The sequence below is a fragment of the Mustelus asterias genome, chromosome 17, assembly GCF_964213995.1.
Source record: "Mustelus asterias chromosome 17, sMusAst1.hap1.1, whole genome shotgun sequence".
NCBI classification, from domain to species: Eukaryota; Metazoa; Chordata; class Chondrichthyes; order Carcharhiniformes; family Triakidae; genus Mustelus; species Mustelus asterias.
Window position 1 is genome coordinate 28,855,860 of NC_135817.1, and position 21,861 is coordinate 28,877,720.

Below are 21,861 nucleotides of genomic sequence, written 5' to 3' on the forward strand. Positions count from 1 at the left end.
AACATAAGAAATAGGAGCAGGAGTAGGCCATCTAGCCCCTCGAGCCTGCCCCGCCATTCAATAAGATCATGGCTGATCTGACGTGGATCAGTACCACTTACCCGCCTGATCCCCATAACCCTTAATTCCCTTACCGATCAGGAATCCATCCATCCGCGCTTTAAACATATTCAGCGAGGTAGCCTCCACCACCTCAGTGGGCAGAGAATTCCAGAGATTCACCACCCTCTGGGAGAAGAAGTTCCTCCTCAACTCTGTCTTAAACCGACCCCCCTTTATTTTGAGGCTGTGTCCTCTAGTTTTAACTTCCTTACTAAGTGGAAAGAATCTCTCCGCCTCCACCCTATCCAGCCCCCGCATTATCTTATAAGTCTCCATAAGATCCCCCCTCATCCTTCTAAACTCCAACGAGTACAAACCCAATCTCCTCAGCCTCTCCTCATAATCCAAACCCCTCATCTCCGGTATCAACCTGGTGAACCTTCTCTGCACTCCCTCCAATGCCAATATATCCTTCCTCATATAAGGGGACCAATACTGCACACTGCTGAATAACTCCTTTGGCAAGCTATGCATTTTTGTCTCATGTCCCTGTGACGCTTTCTACACTGTTCTTCTCTCTTTAAGATGTCAATTAATGCAAATTGTCATTGCGATCAAATAAAAATGATGGTATTTGTCACTTTTGGGATATCCTATCGCTAGATATTGAGCATTCTTTGACATTGTTTGAAAGGAGATTGGTACTCTTTAAAGGAATAATTTCTTTGACTAAGTAGTTTTATGTTTTCTGTTTCCAACACACAGCACAGAAAAGAAAGAACAATTCTGTTTTTCTTGTGATAAACTAACCTGCAAAAAATCTGTCATATTGTTCGCTGATGGGTCAGAATAATTACTTCCATGACATGGCTGCCTGATATGAAAAGGAATGAGCATCTTTCTGAGTTTAGATGGTGATCCTAATTCTGCAGGAAAGTTAAAAAGTGTGATACCAGCAGAGGTTCAAATCCTGGCTGAGAGAAATTGAGTACATATAGACTCTGAATACTTCATGTGTTGCAGTTGTAATCTCGTACTAGTGCTTTATTCCTACTTCGTGTTATCTTGGTGTTGAATATAATCCTTTTGTTTTCTCTCTGCCCATTCCTACTTGTACCATCATCTACCGTTTCACTTAGTCAGACACTCATGCCTTGTATGCTGTGTTCTTTTTTTCCAAATTGCTTTTCTACTTTTAAAGTATCTCCAGTAGTCTTCTTGGTTCCAATTATGACTCCAGTGCCCATCACTGTTCCTCAGCTAAATAAACCTTTGGCCTTAGAGACAGTAATGTACTGATGCTGCATAGTTGCCCATTGATTTTGAGAACATCTAATTCCTGTTCAAACAGCAATCACCCCTTGCAGTGCTGTAAATTGTGTTCTTTTTACTAACTTCTTATGAGCCAACAGAGCAATTAGTTTGTGGAGGTTCTGAATGACCCTAACAATATGGTTGTTTACACTCCATTCCACAAAAAAGGGGGGGAAATTGTCAGACCCAGAGACAGTGAAAATATGATCAAGAATAGGTCTCAGGTATGGAGTCAAACATCACCAAAGAAGGTGAAGATCACAGTAAAAAAAAACAAGTAAAATTTAAGAGGTCACACACCATTGATTTGATTAGTTGCCAAGTTACAAAGACGTCGCTCAGCAATGGGGCAGTCTTCATAGTCGTAACTGAGGCTATTTTCTAAAAAAGGATACTGAAAGTGTACTGTAAAGTGTTATCGCACCTTGTCAAGACTTTTTTAGTGACAACTAATAAGTGGCCTTTGCCTTTGAATTTACTGAATAATTCTTTGGCTAACATAGTTGTTCTTCATTTTTGTTGTAGGGTTTTCCTTGACTCTTGAAATTCTGAATTAGCTTGTAAATTTTGTAGTTAGGCTGAAAACTATCGTTTGGTCAAATCTGGTGATCCAGACGAATCAAAGTTAATAGGAGTCAGTTCAGCTTTTATAAATAAGTTTTCCATTTTAGATGTGGACTGTGTACGTCATCAGGTCGAGAGTTTTAGTGAAGTCAGTGAGCTAACTCAGCATTCAGTCTCTCTTTTCTTTCAAATCAGGATTATGCCAGACACTTTATGAAGTGAGAATGCTGCACTCAGACGTTCACTTATCCTAGACTCATCGAATTTAATTCTTTACCAGAACCCACACCAGAGAAAACAGGCGACTCTTTGCAGGATTTGTACAAGGCACTGGAGAACGCCAGTGTGTCTCCATTAGGAGAGCATCGCCTTTCCACCAAACAGGAATTCAAGAAGTCCTTTGTAAAGAGATGCGACAATCCAGTTATCAATGAAAAATTGCATAAGCTTAGAATTCTAAAGAGCACAATTAAGGTAGGACATTCCCTTTTTGTTTAAGGAAATCATTATTGTTAAATTAGTCAGAATAACTGGCTGTAACTTCACTGTTTTTTTTCCAAGCTACCCTTGCTTTCTAAGGGTCTGGAATGCATCGTCACCACCTAACTTGATATCCGGCATTTCCTACTCCCAACCCTTCAATCTAGTGTCTATCCTGCACAACACCGAAACCACACTGTTCAGGGTGACCAGCAATATTCTTTATGATTTTCACCACAAAGCATTAGGCCTCCAGGTGCTCCTATAACTCTTTGCCACTTTTGATCCAGTAAGCCATGGCATCCTCCTCCATGTCTCGTCTCTGTGATTCACTTCTGTAATATTGTCCTCATGTGGTGCTGTAACTACCTGTGATACTGAATCCAATCGCCCTGCAATGGCATCTCGTCCTGTGCCTGCAGAGTCATCTCTGCTGTTCCCCAAGGTTCCATCCTTGACCCTCTCCTATTCCTCCCAGGATGCCTATTTTTTGACAGCATTATGAAGAAGCATGGGTTGCCTTTCATATGTAAGCTGATGATACCCAGCTTTACTTCTGGAGTGCCACCCTCAACTTCATAGCTATCATTGTGCTGACTTAAAATGGAGAATGAGCCTGAGTTTTCCACAGCCTGTTTCTGTGCTATAGCAAGTTGATTCTTGGATGAGTTGCAATCCTGAACTCTGAAGTGCTTTGGGATGTTTTGCTGTGTTAAGTGTACTACATAAACATGATTTGTTATTGTTCTGTTTACCCTGTTGTCGTTTTAATGCTTTGAAGATTGTAGATCCCCAATGGCGGAGCAGGTTTATCCAGTAAATAGCTCAAAACCGCACACGTACTGGAATCAACCCTGATGATTGACCTGGGTACCACGAACGATGTTGCAATTAGCTTGCGTTGGAGTAGGCATACAATTCACAGCTGGGCTAAACTTAGTAATAACAAATTACACTTGTAGACACTCATGATCTCCTGATGTTTTGGTACATTGTGGTTAAAAGAAAATTTGGACATCAGCTGGAATTTGGAGATGTGTGGTGAGATCAGTTTTGAGAATTCGATTGAAGGCGAGGCCAGATAAAAGTAGGGCAGAGTGGAGTCTGGGATATAGGGTTGAGGACAGTTTCAGCAGTAGAGTAGACTGAGTCCATGGATGGATTTATAGGCAAGGACAAAGATTTTGAAGACAATGTATTTGATAATAACAAGCCACTGGAAATCAGGAAGGGCAGAATGTAATGCAGAATGTATTCCGAGTTGCAGGGTTCTGAATAGGTAAGATGTGCAAGGTTGACCGCATGGGGTTTATTGAGAAGAACCACAACAGTTTGCATTTAAATAGCACCTTTAATGTAGTAAAATGTCCCAGGGTGCTTCATAAGAATGTTATCAAATTTAATTTGCCATTGAGCCACATGAAGAGCTACTAGTACAAGTGACCAGAAGCTTGATCACTGAGGTATGTTTTAAGGAGCAACTCAAAACAAGATAAAGAGGCAGAAAGCTTTAGAGAAGGATTTCTGGACTTTCGGATCTAGTCAGTTGAAAGCATGACTGCCATTTGTTGAGCATTTAAAATTGGAGATACGAAAGAGACCAGAACCAGAGGAGCAAAGGGATCTCAGAGCTTTGTAGGACTAGGTGAGGTTAGGGAGATATGAAAGACCAAGGCCATGGAGGAATTTGAAAACAAGGATGGAAATTTTAAAATTGAGAGGTTGATAGACCAGGAGCCCAATGCAAGCCAGTGAGCACAAGGTCAAATGAGTAAGTGGGACTTGGTGTGAGTTAGGAATGGAGCAGCAACATTTTAGTTAAGTTCAGGTTTATGGAGGGTGTGAGATGGGAGGCCAGCCAGAAGAGAGTTGGAAGTTAAGCTTAGGGAAACAAAAGGATTGATTAGGGCTTCAGCAGAAGTTATGCTGAGGCAGGACCAAAGATAATGTTACAAAGCATTAGAGAAATTAAGTATGACTTTGACAAAGGCATTAGATGAGAGTTTTAAGTAGAGGCAAGAACGATTTAGGAGTCACAGCTCGCAATATTGTGGAGATGGAAGTAAGTGGTTTTGATGATAGGTTGCAATGTAGAGGTGAGTGAGCGTTGTCACTTTAGGTCTCAGCGTTTTAGCTGGGAGCTTCTAGTTGGCGAAACACTTTTGGCCTGAGGTTTGGGTCTGTATCAGGTGTGGCAGATACATCCTCAGCCAGATTCTTCTGAGAATTGCAAGCCGGCAGGTCAACTGATGTATTAATTGTGCAATACCTATTAATCATGGCAACAGGGAAACCAGGCTCCAAAATTTAAAACCAATACTGGCTGCTTCAACTCCTGCTGACCCTATAAAAATTCCCAAAATCACAAATGGCCAGAAAACCTGGGAGTTGGTGCGGGTGGCTCATTTATGTGACAGTTTCCTGTGGCAGCACTCTGTCACCAAATGTACAACGTTGACATCTGTTTTTTTCAAAATAGAAAATGTTTACTGAATTTCTGGATGTTTAGTTATTTCACCTCCATTTTTCTCCCTGTTGCTTCCTTTGACGCATTCAGGTGTGCTATTCATTAACACTTTACTATTTGGTTATATTTATTTTAAAAGACTGTAAAATATTGATGAGATATCCTGATTCGTCGATTGTTTATCATAAATTTGCAAGTTGAAAATATTTAAAATATAATAAGCTCCTTGCCTTTTGAATTTGTACTTTTTGTGAATTCGGTCTTAGAAAATAATGGGCGGGATCTTCCAGCTGTTCACACTCCGCAGCCGTGAGGACAGAGAATCTGGCGCTCAGCCAAATCTCCGTTCACAGCAGCGGGACCAGAGAAGCCTGTTGGCCTGAACTGCTGCAACGTTCTGCCCAACATTTTTCCTTCTGTGCAGCATTATGGTTTGGGCAATTTTAGGATGATGTTATTTGTCCCTAAAGCAAGTGTTTGTCAAACAGCAAAGAGCTTCCAATGAACAGAGATTTATCTTTATGTTTAAAGTAAGGTAGGCTGCAGCACACCCAGGTCAACAACTCACCCACTTACTCACGTCAGCGCCAAGTACAATGAGCGGAATTCTCCCGTCCCACCCACGCTGGGTTTGATGGCGGGCAGGTGCAGAGAGTCTAGTGGGAGCCAAAAAGTTGGAAACCCATTGGCGTAAAATCAGGTTGCAGTTTTCCCAATGGTGGATTGGTGACAGGTCAGTCTTCCTGCCAGCAGGTGGTGTGAATGCCATTTGCAGTAATTTGCATGTATGAAAGTTCATAAAAACAGCTGCCCGCTGGCACCCCTTCACGCCTTCAAATCTTGCCAGTGGGAAATCACATAAGTGTCAAACCTGATTGATAAAGCGTGGCATGCACAACGCAGCCTTCAGTTGGCCAGAGACTTCGAAGTGGGAACAGTACTGCCCTAGTGGGGGTGTGGCCTATCAAACACAGGGGGGGAGGGCAATGTGGAAGGAGGACAACTGCAAAGGGGGTGGAGGAAGGGCACAGGCACACGATGGCAGACAGAGGGGCAAGGAGGTGGGTGAAAAAGACGAACAACGGAAGGCAAAGGGAAGACCGAGGGGAGGGAAGCTGGACCCTGACAAAGCTGCATGAAAGTATCACAAACAAGGAGGTCAAAGGGATATCACATTGTTTATGGGGAGCGGATGCACAAAAACTCCAGTTGGGCTGGGTAGAGGTCCAAATGGGGCATGGGCATCTCACAGGCTCAAGTAGGAGGTTGGTTGAATCGCTGAACAGATTTCTTCTTAAGGTTGCTAGCCTTTTCCCTCTGGGTTGCTGACATCCTGCATGGTCTGATGAAGACAGGTGGGCTGGAGAGAGTGATAGGAGTGTGCTGGACTGGTATTTCAGTAGGGCATTGGGACTTTTGAACCCATCTGTTGAAGGCAGGTGGGTGGAACAGTTGCCAGCCTTGAGAAAAATATCAGCCATGAATGAATGGCGGAGCAGACTCGATGGGCTGAGTGGCCTAATTCTGCTCCTATGTCTTATGGTCTTATTTTAAACACCTTAATCAAATCCCCCCTCATTCTTCTGTACTCCAACGAGTGCAAGCCCAAACTACTCAACTACTTCTCATATGACTGCCCCTTCAAACCTGGAATCAATCTAGTGAACCTCTTCTGAACCGCCTCCAGTGCCACCACATCCTTCCTCAAAGAAGGTGACCGAAACTGAACACAGTACTCCAAGTGTGGTCTCACTAATGCCTTATACAATTGTAACAACACTTGTCTACTTTTATACTCTAGACCCTTTGCAATAAATGCCAAGATTCCATTTGCTTTCCTTATCACATTCTGCACCTGCATACCCACTTTCTGAGACTCATGTACAAGAACACCCAGATCCCTCTGCACAGATGACTTTTGAATCTGTTTCCCATTTAAATAGTAATTTGCCCTTTTATTTTTCAGGCCAAAATGGGAAACGTCACATTTATCCACATTAAACCCCATCTGCTGGATTCTGGCCCATTCCCCTAGCCTGTCAGTATCGATTTGTAAACTTTTTATCGTCTCATCACAGCCTGATTTCCCACCTATTTTTGTGTCGTCAGCTGATTTTGCTATGTTACACTCTGTCCCTGCTTGTAGATCATTGACATAGATTCTAAATAGTTATGGTCCGAGAACTGAACACTGCGGGAACCCACTAGTTACAGACTGCCAACTGGAGAAGGACCCATTTATCCCAACCCTCTGTTTTCTATCAGTCAGCCAATCCTCAATCCATGCCACTACTCTACCCCCAACCCATTGGGGTCTAACCTTCTGGATCAGTCTTTTAAACCCTTCAGTTACCTAGTATCTTCTCCCTGGTTATAGTAATTTCAAAGTCCCAAAGTGGAAGAATTCTGCCCTATGTGTAAGAGAGAGTCCTCAAATATATGCTCATTCTGAATGACTAAAATATTAAGTTTGTTTTTAGTGCCCACATCTCTAGCTTCCCAAATGCAGAAAACCGTTCTACCCTTTAGTCAATCGTGTCAAATTTATGTGAACTATTTCACTTACACTTCATTTCACCCTATCTGTATTATTAATCTCACGTCTTATGAGTCAGACCTTGAAAGACATCACTCCTCGAGTAATCACTCTTGGCTCAAAGAAAAGCATGATTGAGTCAAATCTTAGGTCACATTTAATCAAGTGACTTATCTGAGTTGATCAAAGACGAGTCCTTTCACTTGACAGATCGAAAAATCTGCCAACCAACAGCCGCCGCAAGACTGGCCAGTCAAATTGCTAATTTATTATTCAATACAGCTGTTCACAAATCAGCAAGTAAAACGCATCGAACTAATCAAGCGGCTAAAAATAAATTGCTCCAATTGCTTTGTCCAACCAGGTTACTTTTCAAGCCACCGAGTACACAAGTCTAAAAATAAGTTTAATGACACAATCAACACAAAGGAATCAAAGAAATTTAGCCATAAACCTACTCAATTTAGCTTAGGAACCCTGTAACAAATGTTCCTGGAGTAGACCTGCCAATTGCCATGGTTTGAAATTCAATGTCTACAATGTTTATCTGACTCTTCTGATATTTCTCAGACATTCATATATACAGCTACACATAAAAAGCAGCACAATAAAAGACAAATGGTTCTGTCGGAAGTCTGTGGATCAATGTTTTACCAAACACCTGAATTCTAATGAAGCATTATTCTTTTCGTACATAAATATTACTATTGTGTTTTTATTTCCTGTTTCTTTAACGATGTGGGTTTTATTTTCTGTTTTATTCACCCTCAGGCAAAAGAAGGAGAAGTAGCGATTATAGACAAGATTCTAGACAATCCCAGCTTGACATCCAAAGAGTTTCAGGGGTGGAAACAAACCTACGTAGAGCTTTTCATGGATATCTGTCAGAACAATGCAGCCACAGAATCAGTAAACGGGGCAACTGAGCAAGCTGCACCGACACCAACACCAACACCGCCTCTGGTGCACACCCACTCATACATTGAAACCCATGTATGAACAGTTTCTCAGCAGGCCTTGTATTAAATATAATCATTTTTGACTGCTTACTTTATACTGGTGAGTCATGATGTAAGTATTTTCTTCGTACACTGACTCCAATTTAATTCCAATGTTAGTTGGCTTCGCATTAGATTCTGGATACAAATGGTTATAGTTTGTTTGAAGGGGCATTGTTGTCTTTGTAAGATTCTTGGGAAAGCTTTGTCTCTCCTTTATAAATAGATGTCTTGATGCCACTTGGGTCATGATAACATCATTCTGTGGCTTATGTGTGACTTTATTGTGGTGTGCCAATGATAAAAATGACACGAGTTATTTTCCCCTACCCAGAAAGGCAGCCGTGTCCTTGCAAGTCGACTAATAAAAATGAATTAGGGTGAAAAGAGCCAAGGAGTGCTCATGAATATGATTTTGTTTTTCCTTTGCTTTTTTACTCCCATGTTGCACATAGTTCCTTGAACACATGTGCAGCAGATGATGAGAAACTGCTGAAGAAGGAATCTGCATTGTACCTTCATGTCCCCTCTAGCTCACTAGAGTTACCCGCTAGGATGCAGGGAATCAGGATTCCCCTCCCCACCCCACATTCCCCCACCGGCTTCCACTCCAAATGCTGCCACATTACGGCGCCATGTGTTGGTACACCAGTAAAATCCATCCCCAGTGCACAATAAGGCCAAATTTAACAAGCCTGCCCACTGAAATGAGGCAATCAAATTAAAATAACAGGCTGCAAATGCCACCCCTGGCTGCCATTTTTGCCCAGGCCTTTCACATGGGGCTTCAGCATTCAAGAGCTTTATGATGATCGACAAATGGAGGTTCTATAACACACAGAGGACGCTGACTGCAAATACAAGGTAAAACTAGTCCGCATCTGTCGGACAGCAATTTCTACTGGGAGGTACGCAGCCAAACTAGTAAACATTGAAGTTCCCTTAAGATATGGGCCATCATTTTTTTCAGTATGGGGTCAAGAGGAATAGAGCGCTTTTTCTGAGCCCACAAAAAAACAAAATGGATTGCTGTTGGAACGTCTGAGGCTCCCATAGATCACCTCACACCATGCCCCCTCCCCCTTCCCCTGCATCCCATCCAAGGCTCTCACAGTGATTTCCCACTCTACGAAAGTCAGCACAATGCATCTGGACACCCGCAGCTCACCGGCAGACCAGAATGTAAATCAGGCCTCCAAATAGTGTGTGCCAGCAAGAATGGGCAGCTGTACTCCACCCGCTGCCCGCCCAGGAACCACCCATTGCTTACTTACACTCCAACCTTTGCCCCCCCTCCCCCCCAACACTCCTCCAATTGCCCATCCCCACTCTGTCCACTGTCTGCCCGTGCTCTTCCAACTGCCCTCTGGAGCTCTGCACTACCCACTTCCTGCCAGCTGGCCTCCCACTCTGCGCCAGTTACCCACTCTCTCTCTACCCATTTGCCTGCCCACGTTCTGCCCAATGTTAAAGTTGGCCTTAATGTGTTTATATTAATGAAGTTTCAGACTGCCTGGGAAAGAAGAAACCTCAAATAAACTGTCTTCAAATCTGCAATCAGACCAGCAATAAAATCATGATTGCATTATGTGAATGTGTGATTGGTGTATAATTAAAAAATCTGCTTTTCAAACTCGCCATAATAATTTGCCATAATTTGAAACAATTTTGTCAAATTAGCTACTGGCACTCCTGCAAAAATATTCTCTGTATTTATCACTATATTTTAATTGTTTATTTCTGTCCTTTTTGCACCTACATTCATTCTGCTCATTGGTACAACTGATTTATCTCACCATTCAAAGAACCCTTTGTCCTCGTATTTTTTAAACAAAAACTTTTATTTAATGGTGACACAACCCGGACTTGTACACCCTGCAGAAGATAATCAATTGTTTATGATGATTCAGAACTGTCCAAATTGTAGGTATATTGGAAATTTTAATAGATCTAACTATCGAAAGTTTACCATGCCACCGCACAAAAGTGGCTCAGCACCTTGAAAAAATGTTTAAATGCAGCAAGGCGCAGTGTCAATTTCTCCACTTCACTGAACTCCTGTCTCACTTAGATTATTCTGCGGAGGTACCACAATTGTCACGAGGTACCAGTGAAGAATGGCTGAGTCCAGTGAGTAAATCAGAGTGGAAGCAGTCCTCCGGTGCAAAATGGCAGAAAGAGTAAAGGGTTCTCTAATCTTAAGAGACAGTTTGTACCTTCATGCAGTACATTACAATTACATCAAGATGATGCTGTTCTTATGTGGAAAATTTTGAACAGACTGAGCTAAACTCTGTCATGTATGCTTCGGCACGTGAATAGTTTGTAGTCAAAAGAACCCACTGGTATTTTACAGGCATAAAAACCCATAAACTCCTCCCTGTATATAGACATTTTACAAATCTGTAAGGTCATTTGTTTGCAAGACTGAGAATAATATGGCATCCCAAGGATAATTACCTTCCAGTATAATCTTACTGGACTGCAAGATTATGAATTTTGGATTGTTCAATATATTCTCCACCTGAAAATTGCATTCATTCAATCACTAATTGTTCATTGCTTGTTGGAATTGGACATATCAACTTGAAACAGAACAAAGTCAAAGTAGCCTTGTCATACTTAGTGTTAGGAGAAGCTTCCTATCATCCAGTGTAAAATAACTGTCAACTTGTGACAGTGACCATAGTAATGTCTAATATGGGACAGCCATTCAAACAATTCCATTGAACAGTGTACATTGATCATTTCACAGCAGCTTGGACGACAATCCTTCAATTGACTAATGCGTGCAACATTAAAGTCAAAACAGATCGCAAAAGGGCAGCATTTATATTATAATCTTAACCACAATATCTAGGGTTAAGAAATTGAGCTGCTTTGCTCCTGTTTTTTGGGGGCTACATGTGCCCTTAGTGCTCCAAAATGTCACCTGCGGCAGATGCACCCACGTGGAGTGAATCATGATGGCTGCCATACTGGTGTAGGCATTGGCAAGGGTGCAGTGAACAACCACTGGAGTAATGCAGAGTTGTCAGATGCTGATGTCAATCAGCATGCAACATTGGTTTGACACCTGCAGTCCCATTTTGGAGCACACGCTCCAGCTAATGCTCTCTCTTAACTCTGCACAACTGAACACGCAGTAGGAAGGACCCAACCCACCCTTCACTCCCATCACGCTATTTAAAGAGATCAGAAGTACATGCAGGTTAGTTATGGTTGATTTATTCTCAATGTTGCTATGATTCTACAAGTGCTTGGGTATTTCCATTGTTGCTTTGAGTTGCACATGTCTACAGAAAGAGGTCTTGCAAATGCTGAAGGAGCTTTTGCTGACTTCAAGAATTTTGCATAAACCAGTTTCTGCCAGACATGGGTATTCCCTATAGAGTACACAATGATTTGGAGAACAAAGTGGGCCCACACACCACTTCAAAAAGCATCTTCAAAACTTCCTTCTTTAACTGTGCCTTTGATCACCTCTTCTAACTTCTTTCTATGTCTAGTATGGTAGCTACAGTTTCCCAATAGCACACTTTGGAATGTTTCGTTACTGAAAGTTGCCACTTAAAGGCAAAGGCCCTGAGAACCCATGAGTTAGCATGTTTCAGCTTAAGTCCCAACGTGTGTCTGGCCCAGTACTCCACTGCCAGCCCTACAAGGTTTGTGTGGTTAGTGGAATCCCCCTTAATATATCACCTCTGGTTGGACTAATGCTCTGATGATATGGGTGGATCTTTGCCATCTAACATTGCAGCAAGGTTGGAAAGTTCTGTGGAAGCACCCTAGCCAAGGGAATTTGAAACCCATATGCACAATCCCAACCAAGAACCTAGGTGGCCCCCAGATCCACCAATGGGTCAGCCTGTATATCATCATACCAAGGTATGTTTGCACTGACTGGTTGAGAGCACAAGACAGAAGAGCTGGAATCTTATACTCTCGCTGGTAGTGAACTTGGAGAAGGGAAGGGCATTTACTTAAGTAAGGTGGTGACATACCAGAATCTCGCTGCCTTACCATCTCCACCAGAATTAAAAATTAACCCAACTACAGGCAGGCCTGTTATTATGTGGCGTGCATGACAGCTAAAACCCAAGCAGTTGATTGTCAGTGATGGAGCAGTTTAGAGGGACTGATCTGCCTACTCCTGCTCCTAGTACTTATGACTATGAACTCTGGACCACCACTGCCATATTACTTATGTGTAGCCAGGGTTGCTTCACAATCCTAGACTCTGTAGACTCTGGTGCCTGTCCTTCTAATAGCAGTCACATCTCCTCAGTGCTGCTGCTGAACACAGGAGCGGTCGGCCTCTGATTGGCTGGTAGCTGGTGGGACTTCAACTTCTAGGTCTTGATGCCAAAACTAGGCCTGCCGCTGGCTTTGTCACTGCCTGATTGACATGTGGTTCAATGGGCCTTCCCGCAAAGAGGCAGCGTGGGTCTCTTGCCAGCTCTCCAGCCAGCAGGCAAGACGTCCTACCTCTCAACAAGATTTCCCCCAAAAGCCTCTGAACCCATCCTCCTGCGACAATGTCCTTGTAAGGTTGTGTACAGGGTCCATCTTCACAAAACTCTCAAAACATAAGTGCGAGGTTGGCGTGCAGGATATCCTATACCCTATCTAGTTTCAACAATTCCACTGAACTTTGTGCAGGAGTCAATGAGTTTTTATGTAGACTTTTAGAACCAAGTCGGTTGCAGTGTTTGCATTTGACAAATGTAACACGGTAAATTCAGCAAATAAATTAAGGATTTCGGTGTAAATAGAAGGAAGAGTTTAGAAGAATGCGGGGGGAATTCATAGAAACCTAGAAAATTCTAACAGGATTAGACAGGGTAGATGCAGAAAGGATGCTCCTGATGTTGAGGGCATCCAGAACCAGGGGTCAGTCTAAGGATATGGGGTAAACGTTTTCAGACTAAGGTGAGAAGAAATCTCTTCACCCAGTGAGTGGTAAGCCTGTGGAATTTGCTATTATAGAAAGTTGAGGCCAAAACATTGTTTTCAAGAAGAAGTTAGATATAGTTCTTGGGGCAAAGGAGATCAAAGGATATGGGGGGAAGGTAGGATCAGACCATTGAGTTGGATGATCAGCCATGATCATAATGAATGGTGGAACAGGCTCGAAGGGCAAATGGCCTCTTCCTATTCATATTTTCTATGTTTCTATGATTATTGCCCTAAGTTATAAGAGTGCACATATGCATACCGCTTGTTTGAGGACAGATGCCACATGCAAATCAGTCAGGAATATAACAGAGGGAATGTTAACTTTGATCACCTGGGCAAATAAATAGGCAGAGGCAGATTGTCTATCTAATTTTTATTTTCACTGAGATCAAAGGAACAAAAACTAGCTTGGTTCTATCATGTTCAGATAACCCTCTCTGTCACTTTATTGTCCAAGTTTCGGGGTGAAAATTACTTTCACAGTGCAAACATTCAGCAAGATAAACTATTAACACTCTAACTTGAATTAAAGCAAAACACTGCAGATGCTGGAACTCTGAAATTAAAAACAGAAAATGCTGAAAGATGGTCTGACAGCATCTGTGGAGTGAGAAACAGAGTTCACGTTTTGAGTCCACATGACTTCTTCAGGGCTGAAGAGAGGTAGAAGTGCTGGATTTTATACGGTTGAAGAGAGGGTTTGGAGGAAGATGGAAGGTCAGGAATGGGTAGGATCTCAGGAGAGAAGGACTTGCTTGGGCGTCAGTGTCATTAACTTGAACCCTGTCTCTACAGCATCCATCTCTAGTCTTTAATTTCTATATTCTGTTTTATTGTCACTTTTTTGTTTTGCTATTTCATTTCTAGTTTTTTGAACATCTATCAGTATTTTTACATTAATCACTTTCTCATCAAATGTATGCACATAATCTTTATATAAGTTCTCAAGACAATTACTTAATGTATATTATTTAAAACTATTCAGACCCATTGGTCAGTACAGTGTTCAAGCTTCATTAAAAGTACTCAAAACTCAGTTATTTCAGATGGAGTATTTCCACAGTTTAAAAATACTCAACTGTAAACCTTTCGAGCCCTAATTTCCATTTCAACTGCTACTGTGAACTCTGATCAATAAGTAGTGTTTTGTTCACTGTAACTCCTGTTGTGTGAGATTTTGGTTCCCACTAAGCTGGGTACCAGGTTCACCTCACCTTGTGTTGTGGATTTGCATTTAATGTAAGCATGATGAGGATAAGCTTTAAATTTCTGGCATGATTTATTTTTTATTCATTCTCAGGTAGCAAGCATTGTTGACCAGCCCCGAATGTATTGCCCGTCCTTCCTTACCCTGAGAAGGTTTTGGTGTTGGGGTTTTCCCCTCAACCACCAGTAGAGGTTTAATGGAATTGAGTGGTTTGCTAGACCACTCCAGAGGGAAATTAATACTCACCAAGGGTGGGATTCTCCAATCTCATCCATGGCTGCCCTGCTGCAAGTGGGAATGGAGAATGTGACATTCCAGCCAAAGCTCCATTCACTTTGAGCGGCACCGGAAAATCCCAGCTGCCAGTGAGAACGGAGATTTTCAGCAGTTGAGAGAGACAGGAATCACACACAGCCCAGATTAGGTAGGTTCAGCAGGTTCCCTTTCCTAAGCACATTGATGAACCAGTTAGATTTTTACAACATTGACAGTTTCATGGTCCCTTAACCACATTTGTGCCTACAGTGAAATTTAATTCACCATGATTTCTTTTTTCAGTACCTACTCAAGACCATGAATACCCACAAATGGCAAAAACTTATTCTCCTTACAAAAAGCTATTGTTATGATGAAGTTGTTTGCACATGATAATGTACCAAAGGACAAAAATTGCACTTTCTATGTATTTACATGAATCCAATCTCTCAAAGCCAGAACTAGGGAACAATGTTTTATATTTTAGAAGCAAACCTCAAATAAAGTTACATGCAACACATACACTTAATGCGTTATTGGAAGTATTAGAGATTGTGCAGTATAGACGGTACTTGGATTGGGAAAGGCAGAGCAACTGTATACAACCCAAATGATTATGCTACAACACTGCTGATTAAGAAGTAAACCGGAACTTGGCAAAGACTTGGCAAGATATTAACCAATATAATAAACCTGATACAGTGTAACTCAAGTTAAATTGAGTATCTTCATAGTGAAGTAAGGATTTTTACAACTTTAGTAGTTTGGTCTGATTTTCAAAATAAAACTAAAATTGGGCCCAAGGCAGTGAAACTTGGTTGCCTTTGCAGGTTCTTTTAACCTTATGTCAACTAACAACTAAATGTATTCATAATCACAAGCACTGCTGTTGCTGCTATTGCTGCTGCAAGCCTGTAGTTTATACTTGAGCATTGTTTGGTATTATCCCAGCACTACTGCTGAAAAAGTAAATTATGTACTGAAATGACCACATATGCTAAACAGATCTTTTCGCACATTGTATTGATCAGTTACTTGTGTATGTATGCAGGAACCTAATGCTTTAAATAACAAAAAAAAACACAAAAATTGCATCCTTCGCTGAAGAATTATATACTTTCTGTGCGTGCAACAAACTTATTTTAGAGGTTATATCTGCAACAGTGAATGGGAGGGAGAAACTTTATTTTAAAAAAAATCAAAAATTCATTCTCTATACCAGATTATATTGTAAAATGATTAATTCTGAGCATTTTCCTTACTGTCCACTGCCAGTGAATAGGAAAGTGGCCTTCTTTCAGAACAGGAAATATGAATTCAGTCTACGAAAGACAGGCAGACAATAATACCCCTTGGTTTGGATGGATTCCAAATTGAGAATGAAATCTAAAAAGAGATATTTGTATAAACTGAAAATATATGTACTGCATGGGTACTGACAAATGAATTGTGAAGTTTTATATACTTGTCATTATTTCAAAGAAAAATACTTGAGTAAGGATATCAAGTTGTGGCACTTATACCAAGCATTATGCCTCTGTTGTACTGTACATTGTGACAGATTTTTTTGTAATGGACCAAAAAATAAGTGTATTGATATAAGGAAAATTATTTCTACTTTGAGTGTAGTTTACAGGCTTTAAAGATGATGTAGTTATAACCTTGTTTTGAAGAATAAGATCTGTTGCTGTGCAACAGCTTTATGGTTTGCACTTTACTTAGTAAAGAACTGCATTCAATGTTCTAAATTTTGAAAGATGTTTCTCAACGACTGCATTATTTCTAAGTGGCAAGTGTAGCATGGAGTCATAAAGTAGTCTTTCTTGTGATACAAAGATGAACCTTTCGACAATGTATGTTATTTGTTGTGTATATTTTATTGTTCTTAGCTTAAAAGCAAAGATGATTATGAATATGGTAATCTATAGTCAAATAAAGTTCTTGAAATTTTTATATATTTTATTATTTTTCATCTCATGTCTACATGTGCATTTTATGCACTCAATTTGCAGTTCTCTAGGGAAGTTCCTAATCAGAAAGATTCTGTGCAAATCCACGGTAGTTTTAGAAGATGATCAGTTGTTTTAAGTTTGGCCCATTGTTAATTTTACAGTGGAAATGTACTATATTGTTGAGTGTTTGGAGTGTCAGCAGTGGGAGCTGCTGAGCGGCAACCAGACACTTGCCCATGAGGAAAGAAAGAATATTGAAGAATCATCTTCGAATGCTCTGAGGATTAGATCAAGAGCAGCAGTGGGCTTAGCAAAGCTTCTCTGTCCTTAACATCAGGAAATAGTGTCTGATGAGAAGTTTGAAAAGCTCCTAAATTCACAATTGGCAAAGGTCCCGGAGACTAAAGCTTTCCCCTAAAGTACAAATCTGGGAATTTGAAGATCTGTATCTCATTTTCCTTGGAAGTATCTTCTCTGAGTTGCAGTTGTAAGTCATGTGGAAAGTCAGTGAGTGAAATTTCTGCTGCAGGTAACACGTTTATGCAACATCAGTCATGTGTGATGACACACAAAAAAAAGTCTCCATTTTATATTTTAAACTACTCCATGGTTCCTCTTTTCCTCTGCTCAAATTTAGGCTGTTACTTATATACTTGGGTTTCACAGCCATGTCACAGTTATAATTTGGATTGGACTTGATAAAGAAGAAAGTTAAAACAAGGTTTCACCAACTATATAGATTGCAGCAGTAACCTTGAATTTAATTCCTTACAGTGCCTCTCTTCCAGTATAATACAGTTTCTCTGTTTACAAAATGGGTTACAAAACCTACCAATTTATGATGGGTCAAACTATATTTACTACAAAATTTCTAATTTATCTCTGCCACATTTTGATAATGATTACTTTGTTGCTAGTCAAATGTTACTGAAAATGAGCACTTTTTTATTTGTCACAAATAAGGCTTACATTAACACTGCAATGAAGTTACTGTGAAATTCTCCTAGTTGCCGCACTCCGGCGTCTGTTTGGGTCAATGCAATATATCTTCTGTTCCTCAAGCAAGGGGACTAAAACCCATTCTCCCAATAATGAAATTGAGATGATTGGATCTATAAGATTTTTAAAAATGCAGAAGGTTGGTCTGTTTAACACGGCACTTAAATAATAAGCTAATTAAAATGTGGTTTGCGATAGTATTTTTAATATAAAAGAAAACTGATGCCATTGGCAAGGTACATGATAATTCTATGTTTATGGTTGCTGCTTTGAGAGTATGTCTGGACCATGGATAATTCTCTTGTGCGAAACATTGCTTCAGGTCTTGCATGTCTTTTCAAGGAGAAGGAATGGATTAGACTGGGCCAGTTCAAAACAAGCCACAGTGATCATCCTGGAGTTTAAAATAGAGGCTGAACAGTAGCTTTCTGAGTCCTGATGAATTCCAGTCCAAAATAGCAAAATTGTAGTTGTGCCAGCGGTGTAGTGTGCTGGATGCTTTCCTGGCCAGCTCATTTCTGTAATTATTCTCAGCTCCCAGTGCAGCTTTACCTTCTGCAGAGCTAATTTATTGAATGATTGGAAAATGGGATTAGTAAATTTTGAAGGGTGTGGGCCAATTAATGCAAAATTCATTAGTGCCTTCAGAAATGTTCCAACTTGCAGTCAACCTTCGCCAAGGTGAAGGGGAGGAGAGAGAAAAGAAGAAAAGAAGTGGCAGGCACAAAAGAAAAGTGCAGAGAAATTCAATATGGTAATATGACATGGAGTAGAGTGGGAAGTGACTGAGAAGCGAAGCATCTAATCATCCCATTTCATGGCTGGTAAAATTGGAGTTCCGCTGTGTAAAATGAATGCAATGAGTGTAGGCCTTCTTTAGCACTCCAAAGTATCCTGAGGTATAAAAAGTAAAGACTGAAATAACCTCAGCAATAATCGGCAGTTCCATGTCTATTTTGCAGGAGTCTTTGGAATAAAAGGTAAAATTGTGAAACTTGCTCCTTGTGACCTTTGTTTGGCAGGTTTACCAAGACAGGAGTAGCATTGTGGCATAATGCCAAATGCAACCAGTTTAGATTAGATGTTTCTTTAACACTTTCACATGCTTACTGCCATGTTGTATTACTTCCCTCATAATATACTACATTTTGGGTATCTCACCCCTGACATGAACTTATGCCCACCCTAGAATTCTGCAGCTTACACTTTGAAGTTCACTGAGTTCCCATGCAATACTTACTTCCAAAACGTCCTTTTCAAATGTCACTTTTTAACCTGACCCTGTTCTCTACAGAGATGTCTGCTTTCCCAGGGCTTAGGAAACAACACACAACTTTCTTTTGGTGATGTTTAAAACCAACTTATTGTGACAAATTTCTAAAAATATCTCTCCCAAAAATTCCAAATTGATGTTGATACATGTGCAATGAAAATGTAGGCATTGAAACAAAAACAATCCAAGATCTGTTCCACTTTAAAAACTCCCATTACATTCAGAATGGGTTTAGTTAGCCTCTTTCTCCTTCAGATGCCCTCCTCACACCCAAGTGTTTGTGATATGAGATTCGCAAGTATATGGCTTGAACAGAATGGTCAGTGAGATAAATTTCTTCTGATAATTCCCAATTGCTTTATTGAGTAACCCACAGCCCTTAGAGAAGGTTTATATTCAACAATCACAAAATACAATTACAACTACTGTTACATTACCTGTGCCTCATTAGAGCCCTCCACCTTCCCCTCCCCTCCCCCATCCCTCTCTCCACCCCCCCCCCCCCCCCCCCCCATCCCTCACTTTGTTCCTAATTTAATACTTACAATTACTGCTTGGTTGGTCTTCCGATGGTGTTGTAGGTCACTCAGTAGAGTTGCCCAGACCATACCAACTTCCTTGACTGCCTGAGGAAACAGTGGTGTCATACAATTTTTGCTCCCAATTATACAATTTCTGCTGCTGGTTTGGCCAACTCATTTCCCAAATTTGGCAATACTCCAAACCTTTAGTTCTGATTGGCATTTATGATTTCATCCTTGTTAGGCAAGAGAATCAAAAGTTATCAGTGGTGGGATGTGGGGGTTAGATGGAAATGTGGAATTCAAAATACAGAACAGCTATGATCTTATTTAATGACAGAGCAGGCTTCAGGAGCCAAATGGGCTACTTCTTTAATTTGATTTGATTTATTATTGTCACGTGTATTAACATACAGTGAAAAGTAGTTTCTTGCGCGCTATACAGACAAAACATACCGTTCATAGAGAAGGAAACGAGAGAGTGCAGAATGTAGTGTTACAGTCATAGCTAGGGTGTAGAGAAAGATCAACTTAATGCAAGGTAAGTCCATTCAAAAGTCTGACAGCAGCAGGGAAGAAGCTGTTCTTGAGTCGGTCGGTATGTGACCTCAGACTTTTGTATCTTTTTCCCGAAGGAAGAAGGTGGAAGAGAGAATGTCCGGGGTGCATGGGATCCTTAATTATGCTGGCTGCTTTGCTGAAGCATTGGGAAGTGTAGACAGAGTCAATGGATGGGAAGCTGGTTTGCAAGATGGATTGGGTTACATTCACGACCTTTTGTAGTTTCTTGCGGTCTTGGGCAGAGCAGGACCATACCAAGTTGTGATACAACTAAAAGAATGCTTTCTATGGTGCATCTGTAAAAGTTGGTGAGAGTCATAGCTGACATGCCAAATTTCCTTAGTCTCCTGAGAAAGTAGAGGCGTTGGTGGGCTTTCTTAACTATAGTGTCAGCATGGGGGACCAGGACCGGTTGTTGGTGATGTGGACACCTAAAAACTTGAAGCTCTTGACCCTCTCTACTTCATCCCCATTGATGTAGACAGGGGCATGTTCTCCTTTATGCTTCCTGAAGTCGATGACAATCTCCTTCATTTTGTTGACATTGAGGGAGAGAGTATTGTTGCCACACCAGTTCACCAGATTCTCTATCTGGTCCTATTTCACATATTTGTAAGACCAACATCGACCTGTGCTCTCCACATAATGCCCACATTTTCAGACATAATCAGATCACAGAGCTCTAGTCTCCCGCAGCACTAAGGTTTAATTCTTTTAGGCTCAGATTAAGACGTTCATGAAAGCTAATTAGTAGGTTAATCAACGAGATGTTAATTTTTTGACCTTTGCAATACCACTTCAGCAAATTGGATGGCACTTATAATACTAAATTTTCCATCTGTGCTAACTTTCCAATTATCTAAACTTCAGCATTAATGTTCTGTTGTTGCTCTTTGTTTCAAATATTAAGAAATAGTTGTGAAATTGTTCCATAAATCTCTCATCTATTTGATTCTGACCTTTATTGGCTCCCATAATTTAGAAAATGCAAAAGGTTATTGTTAGAGACAGTCTAAAAAGAAAAGTAACAGCAGGAACAAGTGCATCAACTGAAAGAAGGAACAGGGTGTGAGGCTTATTATTTTTTCCCCTGAATTTTAATAGAATGGAGCAAGTAAAAATGGGTTTGACTGTTACTTGTTCACAAGTAATGAAGAAGCTTAGTTCATGTCTGGGCTGATTTCAACAAGTGTTTTTGAGTGGTCAGTAGGTTGAAATGTCTTTTGAACATTTCTAAAGGCTGGAAGGAGTTTTGTTTTAACTGGTCATACCCTGTAAGTTTTACCAAGGATGCCATTTTCCAGTCACCCAGTAAGTTGGCTTTCTGCAGAAGGTAAAATTGCACTGGGAGCAGTGAATAACTGTGGAACCAAGCTAGTTTGATTTCATGCTAACCACTATGCCACCATGGCAGCAAAGAGAAAAATAATGAGGTGCCATTCTTGTGGGTTTAAGTTAAACACGATGCAAGTTTATTTAAAAGATGTTGCTTGTTGCAGGTCCAAGATGGAAGAGCCTCAAAAGCCCATGAATCCCTCTGCTTATGCCACCACAGGTCACGTGAAATTATACCAGCAAAGATGCAACCATTTTAAATATATAACAGTTCCACAACACACTTACAGGATTTACTTACCCAAGAGAATATCTAAGGCTGGTAACAGTAAAGTTTTCACCATCAGTGAGCAGAGTTCAGGGTGCATATTTGTACATGTATGTTTTTGCTTTAAGAA

At 40.8% G+C, this 21,861-nt stretch overlaps 1 protein-coding gene across 1 annotated transcript in view; it reads left to right on the plus strand.

The window, feature by feature from the left end:
• Positions 1 to 8,424, plus strand: part of cnksr2a (connector enhancer of kinase suppressor of Ras 2a) — a 467,989-nt gene extending 459,565 nt beyond the window's left edge. Inside the window, exons 21-22 of the mRNA XM_078232430.1 lie at positions 2,201 to 2,394; positions 8,175 to 8,424. Coding sequence (XP_078088556.1) covers positions 2,201 to 2,394; positions 8,175 to 8,402 — 422 coding nt within the window. The 3' untranslated portion in view covers positions 8,403 to 8,424. The remainder of the gene's footprint in view (positions 1 to 2,200; positions 2,395 to 8,174) is intronic.
• The last annotated feature ends 13,437 nt before the right edge of the window (positions 8,425 to 21,861 follow it).